Genomic DNA, 9,836 nt, shown 5'->3' with positions numbered 1-9,836 from the left:
TCCCAAACAGCCACTGGAAGCAACGTCAGCACATTACTGTTTGTCGGGAGCTTCATGAAATGGGCTTCCAAGGCCAAGCAGCCGCACACAACCCTAAGATCACCAAGCGTTGACTGGAGTGGTGGAAAACTTGCCACCATTGCACTCTGGAGCAGTGGAAACACTTTCTCTGGAATGATGAATCATGCTTCACCTGGCAGTCCGACAGATGAATCTGGGTTTGGCGCCGCATTAGCAGCAAAGGGGGGAGGACGACCTCCATATTAATGCACATGATTTTGGAATGAGATGTTCGACGAGCAGGTGTCCACATGCTTATGGTCATGTAGTGTCAAAATAAAAGCTGGTTTAGTGTTGTTTTGTGCGTTACTTAAATGACTATGTATTTTCTTTCAAATATATTTTTCCTACAGTTTTATTTCACCAACATGATGGTTTTTCAAAAACAAACTGTAATCCTGAATGTTCCTAATATGCATACGTGAAACCTTCCCATTCAATGGCAATCATGTTCAGTGTGGAACAACCGTTCTGATAGGAATACAACATGTAAACAGACATGCTTCTCTGTCATGTTCTAGAGAAAGGAATCATGTCAATTCTATACATGGCCTGTCTATCAGCAACGTTCAGAATTTTTCACACTCCTGAACGCAGCCCAGAGGTTTGTATGTCACGGTGGGATCTGAAACCAGGTCTGCTTGGGAAACCAACGGTCTAAACGATTAGACTGAAGGGAATTTCCCACTAGGGCTGAGGGTGAGACTGATTTTAAGTCGCAGGCAACATTGATAACATGGACAACATTGATACCGTGATCTCCGTTTCAACGGAAGTCGGACGAGAGGACGCACACGTGAAATAAACATGCCTTCTCATTGGCTGATGGATAGGGACAGGAATTTCTCCTGATCACGTGACCTAGCCAAGAAGAATATGGTCATCGTGGCTAAGTTTTTCCTTGTGTCACGTGATCAGGAAAAATAAACTCCTGATCTTACCCTTTATCCAACTCTAACATCCAAGCAATGAAATGCAAGACATCCCAATAGTACCCTGCAGCGTTATATTACTTTTCACCAACATCTTAAAATGATTAAAAACATTTCATATAAAATACTCTCATTATTTAAACTTCATAATTTAACATCACAGGAGTATTGGTCTTCCACTTGATTCTTCTTAAGAGGACAAAGTCTGCTGTGAATAAAAGCCAAATCTATTCTCCTTTCTCTCCTTCCTCCACCATGTCCATTGTTCAGTCCACACTCCTCTTCTCTCCTTCCTAGTCCTCACTCTATCATGTCTATATCATGATAATCTTCTCTCACTCCTCTCTTCTGTCCATTCCTTACGTGACGGAGGTGGACTTCTGCCCTCGGATCGCACACCAGGCCATGAAGACATCCCTATAGAGATCGTCAATAGATCAACACCAATTTTTAAAATCACAATTGGGAGCAGAAATTTTGTTTATCAACATTTTCCATTCTTTGGGAAGAACATGATCGATCTTGACTCCCAAGCGTTTCACGTGGTAATGTCAGTGTGTGTGTGTGTACGTATACATCCGTCCGTACCTGCAGTGTGTGGCCACACACTCGTTGCTGCAGTACTCCCTGTCCCAGTCCCTGTTCTCGACAGCTGGGTTAGTGCAGCCGGCTCTGACACACAGGTTAGGGCTGGAGGCCTGGGTCACAACTGGCCCTGAAGACACATTCAACTCTACCTGCATCTAAGATGGGGGAGGGGGGGTTGAGTGGCAAATATCAGATTTATAGAATTAGCAGGCATGTTACCAAGCACATATTATGACATCACCATATCTAGGAAGCATCTTACCCCTTCCTCTCCTTCAGCCCCGTCCTCAGCCTCCGTTGAACAGGCCATTACTATGGCAGAGGACTGTACCACCTTCCCCGAGTTCGGATTGAACCCACCCGCCGCAGCTAAACCCCCTGCAGCAGTCACGATAATTGGAGAGTCCAAATCTGAGGGATGGACCATCTTTATCTGCAGGGGGGGTGGTGCTGTGGCACCACCGGCACCCCCGCCTCTTGGTTTGGCCTGCAGTGGCGGAGGGGCCTGGGCATGTACCATCTGCTGGAGACGGGGGGGAGGAGGGGTGTTCTGCATCTGTTGGAGTGGCGGTGGTTGACGAGACGACAATACCGTACTACTGGACACCACCGTCACCCCTGAGGGAGACTTCTGTTGCTTGATGATGATTTTGGTGACGGTGGGGGGGCTGGGGGCCGGGGCGGGCGGTTTGTGTGCCCCTGTACGGGAACGGGTGGTGACTTGAGGGAGATCTCCACCTGTTAGGATGATGTTGGAGGTGCAGATGTTGGTAATGGTGTTCTCCTCGGGGCCAGGTGGGGGTGGAGGAACGGGTGGAGCGGGAATGGGGGCGACGGGGGTGGGGAGAAGGGCGGGGGATGGAGGAGAGGGAGGTGACAGAGCAGTGTCCAGAAGCTCTATGGTTGGCTGGGAGAAAGGAGGAGAAAGGAGTTTGAAGTTAGAGGGGTAGAGGTAAAAGTGGACATTTAGTTTACACATTACATTTTATTCATTTAACAGATGCTTTTATCCAGAGCGACTTAAAGGAGCAATTAGGGTTAAGTGCCTTGCTCAACGGTACATCAACAGTTTTTTCACCTAGATGGCTCGGGATTTGATCCAACGTTTACTGGCCCAATGCTCTAAACCGCTAGGCTACCTGCATCCCGTTGACAAAGACTGGCCATCGTAATAAACCTAAGCACACACACAGTACAACTGAATATCATTCTCTAGGAACACTAGTCTTGTCTCACCTCAGGAAGTTGATTATCTCTGTAGGCTGCCAGAGCCTTGAGATCCCCTGTCTTAGCTGCCTCAGTCTTCCTCGTGTACACCTGAGAAGAATACATACAGGGATATCATGAGAGAATGTGTGAACCCGATGATAGTACACTGAACAAAAATAAACGCAACATGCAACAATTTTGAAGATTTTAACTGTTCAAAAAGTCAATTGAAAAACTATAAATACTAATACCCCGAATACAACAGGTGTAGACCTTACAGTGAAATGCTTACAAGCCCTTAACAACAATGCAGTTTAAGAAAAATAAGTTAAGTAAAAATAGATGAGTAAATTCTCTTAAATAATCATAATTAAAGCGCAGCAGTAAAATAACAATACCGAGGCTATATACAGGGTGCGGGGGCACAGGTTAGTAAAGGTAATATGTACATGTAGGTCAAGTTAAAGTGACTATGCATAGATAATAAACAGAGTAGCAACAGGGAAAAAAGGGGATAGGGGGGGACAATGCAAATAGTCTGGGTAGCCATTTGATTAGATGTTCAGGAGTCTTATGGCTTGGGGTTAGAAGCTGTTAAGCCTTTTGGACCTAGACTTGGCGCTCAGGTATCGCTTGCCATGCGGTAGAAGAGAGAAGTCTATAACTAGGGTGGCTGGAGTCAATTTTTAAGGCCTTCCTCTTACACCGCCTGGTATAGAGGTCCTGGGTGGCAGGAAGCTTGGCCCCAGCGATGTACTGGGCCGTACGCACTACCCTCTGTACTGCCTTGCGGTCAGAGGCCGAGCAGTTGCCATACCAGGCAGTGATGCAACCAGTGGAGCAGCTGTCAAACCTTTTGAGGATCTGAGGGCCCATTCCAAATCTTTTCAGTCTTCTGAGGGGGAATAGGCTTTGTCGTGAGGACGACAAGCACGCAGATTAGCTTCCCTGAGTGGGTCTGACAGTTTGTGCAGGTGAAGAAGCTGGATGTGGAGGTCCTGGGCTGGCATGGTTACAAGTTGTGTGCGGTTGTGAGGCCGGTTGGACGTACTGCCAAATTCTTTGGAGTCGGCACATAGTAGAGAAAATAACATTACATTCTCTTGCAACAGCTCTGGTGGACATTCCTGCAGTCAGCTTGCCAATTGCACGCTCCCTCAAAACTTCAGACATCATTGGCATTGTGTTGTGTGACAAAACTGCACATGTTAGACTGGCCTTTTATTGTCCACAGCACAAGGTGCACCTGTGTAATGATAATGCCGTTTAATCAGCTTCTTGATATGCCACACCTGTCAGGTGTATGGATTATAGAATAGAAATGCTCACTAACGGGCGTAAACAAATTTGTGCACAAAACTTTAGAGAAATAAGCTTTTTGTCCGTATGGAACACTTCTGGGATCTTTTATTTCAGCTCATGAAACCGACACTTTACATGATGCGTTTATATTTTTGTTCAGTATCATTATTCATATCTACATATGTTCTTGTATAGTGAATGTGAACATGTGCGTTTGACTGTCTGCATGCGTGTGTTCGTTTGCAGGTGAATGTGTACCTGTTTCTGCTCCTCCCCCAAACTTTCCCACATGGAGGCTACTATCTTGGACACCTCTCCGAAGGTGGCGTTAGGGTTCTGTCCCTTAATGGCTGCCTGTGTGTCCCTGAAGAACAGAGCGTAGGCCGACACTGGCTTCTGGGGCTCGTTGGGGTCTTTCCTCCTCTTCCCTTTCTTCCCTCCTCCTCCTCCTCCGACCGCTCCCCCTCTCCGGACGAGGGTAGGAGGGGTGCTGAAGGACGGAGCGGAGGAAGGTATGGGGGAATCGGAGAGAGAAGGATCGAGGGAGATGACGCCGAGAGAGACAGGGGACTCCACCAACACACTCTGCTGAATTAGAATAGGCGAGAGAGATGGGGAGAGAGACGAGAAATACAGAGAGAAAACAGAAAAACAGTTCCCCATACATTGATCAAAGTACTTGAATATAGAGTACATTCAGAAAAGTATTCAGAACCCTCCCCCTTTCCACATGTTGTTATGTTACAGCCATGTTCTAAAATGGATTCAATAAATAATGTCCTCAGCAATATACACACAGTACCCCATAATGACAAAGCGAAAACAGGTTTTTAGAAATGTTTGCAAATTTATTAGAAATAAAAAAACAGAAATACCTTATTTACATAAGTATTCAGATCCTTTTTCTATGAGACTTGGAATTGAGCTCAGGTGCATCCTGTTTCCCTTGATCATCCTTGAGAGGGTTCTACAACTTGATTGGAGTCCACCTGTCGTAAATTCAATTGATTGGACATGATTTAGAAAAGGCACACACCTGTCTATATAAAAAGGTCCCACAGTTGACAGTGCATGTCAGAGCAAAAACCAAGCCATGAGGTCGAAGGAATTGTCTGTAGAGCTCCAAGAGAGGATTGTGACGAGGCACAGAACTTGGCAAGGGTACCAACAACATTTCTGTAGCACTGAAGGTCCCCAAGAACACAGTGGCCTCCATCATTCTTAAATGGAAGAAGTATGGAACCACCAAGACTTATTATAGCTGGCCGCCCGGCTAAACTGAGCAACCGAGGGAGAAGGGCCTTGGTTAGGGAGGTGACCAAGAACCTGATGGTCACTCTGACAGAGCTCCAGACTTCCTCTGTGGAGATGGGAGAACCTTCCAGAAGGACAACCATCTCTGCAGCACTCCACCAATCAGGCCTTTACAGTAGAGTGGCCAGATAGAAACCACTCCTCAGTAAAAGGCACATGACAGCCCGCTTTGAGTTTGCCAAAAGGCACTTGAAGGACTCTGACCATGAGAAACAAGATTGTCTGGTCTGATGAAACTAAGATTGAACGTTTTAGCCTGAATGCCAAGCATCACGCCTGGAGGAAACCCGGCACCATCCCTACAGCGAAGCATGGTGGTGGCAGCATCATGTCTGGAGGAAACCCGGCACCATCCCTACAGCGAAGCATGGTGGTGACAGCATCATGTATGGAGGAAACCCGGCACCATCCCTACAGCGAAGCATGGTGGTGGCAGCATCATGCTGTCAAGATGTTTTTCAGCGACAGGGAGACTATTCAGGATCAAGGGAAAGATGAACGGAGAAAAGTACAGAAAGTTCCTTGATGAAAACCTGCTTAGGACCTCAGACTGGGGCAAAGGTTCAGATTCCAACAGCACAATGACCCTAAGCACACAGCCAAGACAATGCAGGAGTGGCTTCAGGACAAGTCTCTGAATGTCCTTGAGTGACCCAGCCAGAGCCCGGACATGAACTCGATCAAACATCTCTGGAGAGACCTGAAAATAGCTGTTTAGCGACGATCCCCATCCAACCTGACAGAGCTTGAGAGGATCTGCAGAGAATAATGGAAGAAACTCTCCAAATACAGGTGTGCCAAGCTTGTAGAGTCGTACCCAAGAAGACTTGAGGCTGTCGTCGCTGCCAAAGGTGCTTCAACAAAGTACTGAGTAAAGGGTCTGAATACTTACGTTAACGTAATATCTTTTTTATTTTGAATACTTTTGCTCAATTTCTAAAAACCTGTTTTTGCTGAAATGTCATTATGGGATAGTGTGTGCAGATTGATGAGGGGAAAAAATTATTTGATACATTTTAGAATAAGGCTGTAATGTAACAATGTGGAAAAAGTCAAGGGGTCTGAATACTTTCTAAATGCACTGTAAACACAACATTGAGAATTGCATTACAACAGAAAGACAAACAAACAAGACAGACAGAGACTAATCCACTAATAGACAGACATGACAGAAAGATTGACCAATAGGACTGACCCGTCTGAAGTCGTCCATGTCGTCATCCTGTAGTGAACCAACGGGTGAAGCAGCGGCCGATAGTGGTTGGTCAGGCGACTGCGAGCACGCCAGGATGGCCCCGCCCCCCAGGCTGAGCCCCAGCTGTGCGCTGAACTCTGTTTGGTCCATGGTGGTCAGCTGATTGTGGCCCAACAGGCCGTGGCCCATGTCATTCAGCGGGACGTCTATGGTCATTGGGGAGGAGCTGCTGAACTGGGAACCAATGGGGTGTCCCAGATCCTGGAAAAGAGGTGGGGTTCATAGACAGACAAGGGCTGAGTATTACGAGCTAAATAAAATATTGTAGTCCTTACAGAATTAAATAAAACACTAGAATGGTGATTAGCATTCCGGGCAACGAGACTACAGGACGGCCATATTGGTCAGATAATATTTATTAATTGAAATGTATCTCTATGGTTCTCACCATCCCCAGAGCAGACCCCAGCATGGCCCCTCCACCAGGTTGACTGATGACCCCCAGACTAAGATGGTGTTCCAGCCCCTGTGACCCCGAATGGGGGTTGACAAAGGTCATGGCGAAGGACGGGTCGTCTCCCCCCACCACCGCATTCCCGGGGGTGGACAGGCCACCGCGCTCCCCGTCCGAGAGCTCTCCGAAGTGGGCCACTACATCAGACACAGTGAGGGCCTGGTCCGGATCCAGGGAGATGGGGGGGATCTCAAACTCCTCATCGCCCAGGCTGGGGGTGTGGAATGTCTGTTGAGGGGAGGGATAGAATGGAGAGGAATGAGAAGGGGGAGAATAGGGTAAGGGATGGGGGGAGATGGTAAGAAAGAAAGGGGTGGAGAGGAGACAGTAGAGAGGAAAGAGGGCGGGGAGAAGTATGTCATTGTAAGTATGAAACGATGTCAAGTATGAGACGTCCTCACCTGCTATACTGTATGTTAGTGGTGTGTGAATAACTGCAGATTGTTTGAGGATTTGTAGATAGAGAAACAGGATAGGGGAGAGGAAAAAGAGGGAAAGCATGTTTCGAAAAGAGAGTGAAGTGGAAGGTTTGAGTAGCTACCTCAGAGGAGGAGAGGAACGGATGGCTTGCCCCGCTGATGGTCAGGAAGTTGTCACTGCCTCCAGGGAACTGAAACACAGAGCACACACACATGGGTCAAACCATCATCACCACATAACAATGAGCAGCATCATCATCATGTTTATAAAGTCAATGACATCATGCATAGCATCAACAACACCTCATCAAACCTTACAACAACCACACACACAGCTAGGCATACTTTTCACATAGTAAACATCCCAATGACCACAGCTCACCTCGCCATATCAGCCAATACATTACACGTGTGTTGTAGCTACCACATATTCAACCAAGCCCTAATATGCAGTTATAAGACTTCTGAGTGTTTGTGGGGGTCATAGATGTCACCATAGAGCTCGCGCACACACACAGACACACACACAGCTCTTGTTGTCGGTCACCTTATTGTCAAATCCATTGAAAGACCCCGGGTCCAGGAATTCTGGATCTCCGTGTTGCCCAGTCCCATCCATTAGATCAGAGTAAAAATTCAGGTCCATTTTCTAAGGGCGCTTCGTATGACATTCAATCAATGCAATTGGATGAAGTGCGGAACAAATCTATAAACGAAAACTACTGTACCACTCACTGACTGTTTTAGTATCACGAAATGTACAAACAATGAAGAATAAATCAAAAATGGCTACAGCCCAGACTTCAGATTTCTGTCATGAAATATGTAGGATTCATAGCGACTTCAAGGTATAAAACGAAGCGGACGTTTGCTATGCATATGGCGAAATAATTCTCTCAGTGCACGCCAGAGCTCGGGTCACTCATACCAAAAATAACCCGTCTAGTTACTAGCTAGCGTGGCTATCCTACTATGCTGACGCAAGGCGGTGGTACCGAATCCTGTGCTAGCTATATATATACACCTAAATTACTACACTAGAACAAACTCAAACTATCTTAACCTCACAAGCTAGCATAAGGCTAATATTATACGATATATGGAATCCCGCAAATGACCGTAGTTTGACTTTTCTTGATGCATTTAAGAATTTGGCTCGTCCGGTTCTTTCTCACCGCTGCTCTGCGTTCGAGCAAGGCTGATCAATGGAACCAGAATTGTGGATTTGGAATTGAATCGCCATAATCTTGGGGGCGGGTGTCAGTGTGGGAATGGAGGGTGTCTGGGATATCGGAATTTTGCTTACAAACAGTTTATTTCAAAGCGGTTTGTCATCATGTAACAATCGATGTACTTTAAAAAAAATGCACATATGGCTCAATTATGACAAACAAACCAATATATTATTGAATTAAATAAACATCTGATATCCAACATGGACTTTCTCTCCCTCCCACTTTTCTCAAATGGTTTATCCCAATGGCCTAGTAAAGACCACGCCAAATTAAAGGCTTTAACCGTTTATTCTCTGGACAAAACCTAAAAGAAATGTTACAACAACCACTACTAACTGTCGTTCACATCTTTGGAAAATCCCACTGTCAAGAATAACATAGAAAAACAGCAATTGCCACGCGTTAATTTTAGAGACAACTCGAATAGAGTGGCAGAGGAAATTATTTTCCTGTTGTCACCTTCTTGCTGTTTACTAGCAAGCTTTCTCACAAAGATCATATAAGGTAGTTAGTTAATCTCAATCTTCAGGGACTTTTAGAAAACAGAGGTTAAAGCTCTCTACTCAATGCTGACAAACTAGGAAAGAGTTGGCTAATAGCTAGTTAGCTTGCTAGGTCTGAATGATGTCAGGCTTTCTGAGCGTGTATTCATTGTTGTGTGTTTGAAAACCAAATATTGTTGACACTTGTGCGATCCAACCTGTACAGGGTTGGATATGCCGACCACACAAGTGATTCCCCACTGAAAACTCTCTACTCTCGTTCTTACCTCCATTCTCACCCCGAAATGTGCTCTGTCCCACTTTTCTGAACTTCGCCCGTGATGATTTTTTAGTTTTTCGTCAAAAATCACAACATGGCACCGGCTTCCGGGATAACATGAGGAAGTGACATCATTTCCACGGAGCGACGTGAGCACGTTGACGTAGCGCGGGCTCAAGTTTCAAATATGCAAATGAGTCAAGTTAAGTGTGTATTATTATTTTTTTTAACTACAATTGATCAATTATGATATTGAGAATTATATTTGTTATTTGAACATGTTCTACTATATCCATGTCAGAATAG

General features: G+C 45.7%; 1 protein-coding gene across 3 annotated transcripts; it reads right to left on the bottom strand.

Annotated features, from left to right (window-relative positions):
* Positions 1-399: 399 nt before the first annotated feature.
* tox4b (TOX high mobility group box family member 4 b) lies at positions 400-9,667 on the bottom strand. 3 transcript variants are annotated; one of them, XM_042329485.1, is made up of 10 exons: positions 9,538-9,667; positions 8,081-8,191; positions 7,656-7,724; positions 7,049-7,342; positions 6,601-6,861; positions 4,350-4,679; positions 2,817-2,897; positions 1,843-2,487; positions 1,581-1,735; positions 400-1,409 (listed from the first exon to the last, which is right to left on the bottom strand). In XM_042329485.1, exons 2-10 carry the CDS (start codon positions 8,177-8,179, stop codon positions 1,352-1,354), a joined length of 1,992 nt encoding a protein of 663 aa, XP_042185419.1. In that variant the 5' UTR covers positions 8,180-8,191; positions 9,538-9,667; the 3' UTR covers positions 400-1,351. The 3 variants fall into 3 exon arrangements, with proteins under 3 accessions (XP_042185419.1, XP_024290127.2, XP_042185420.1); XM_024434359.2 differs by having other exon boundaries at positions 4,350-4,676; positions 9,538-9,666; XM_042329486.1 differs by lacking the exon at positions 8,081-8,191 and having other exon boundaries at positions 9,538-9,665.
* Between the last annotated feature and the right edge of the window lie 169 nt (positions 9,668-9,836).

Source organism: Oncorhynchus tshawytscha, linkage group LG10, assembly GCF_018296145.1.
Source record: "Oncorhynchus tshawytscha isolate Ot180627B linkage group LG10, Otsh_v2.0, whole genome shotgun sequence".
Classification (NCBI taxonomy): domain Eukaryota; kingdom Metazoa; phylum Chordata; class Actinopteri; order Salmoniformes; family Salmonidae; genus Oncorhynchus; species Oncorhynchus tshawytscha.
This window is presented reverse-complemented; position numbering and strand designations above follow the sequence as displayed.

What these genes read in the sequence shown, in the direction of transcription:
- tox4b (XM_042329485.1), bottom strand. Translation starts at nt 8,179, where the DNA reads ATGGACCTGAATTTTTACTCTGATCTAATGGATGGGACTGGGCAACAC. An exon ending in ACATGGACGACTTCAGACGG is followed by an intron (nt 4,680 to 6,600) that starts GTCAGTCCTATT and finishes ATTCTAATTCAG; the next exon opens with CAGAGTGTGTTGGTGGAGTC. An exon ending in GGGCTGAAGGAGAGGAAGGG is followed by an intron (nt 1,736 to 1,842) that starts GTAAGATGCTTC and finishes CCCCCATCTTAG; the next exon opens with ATGCAGGTAGAGTTGAATGT.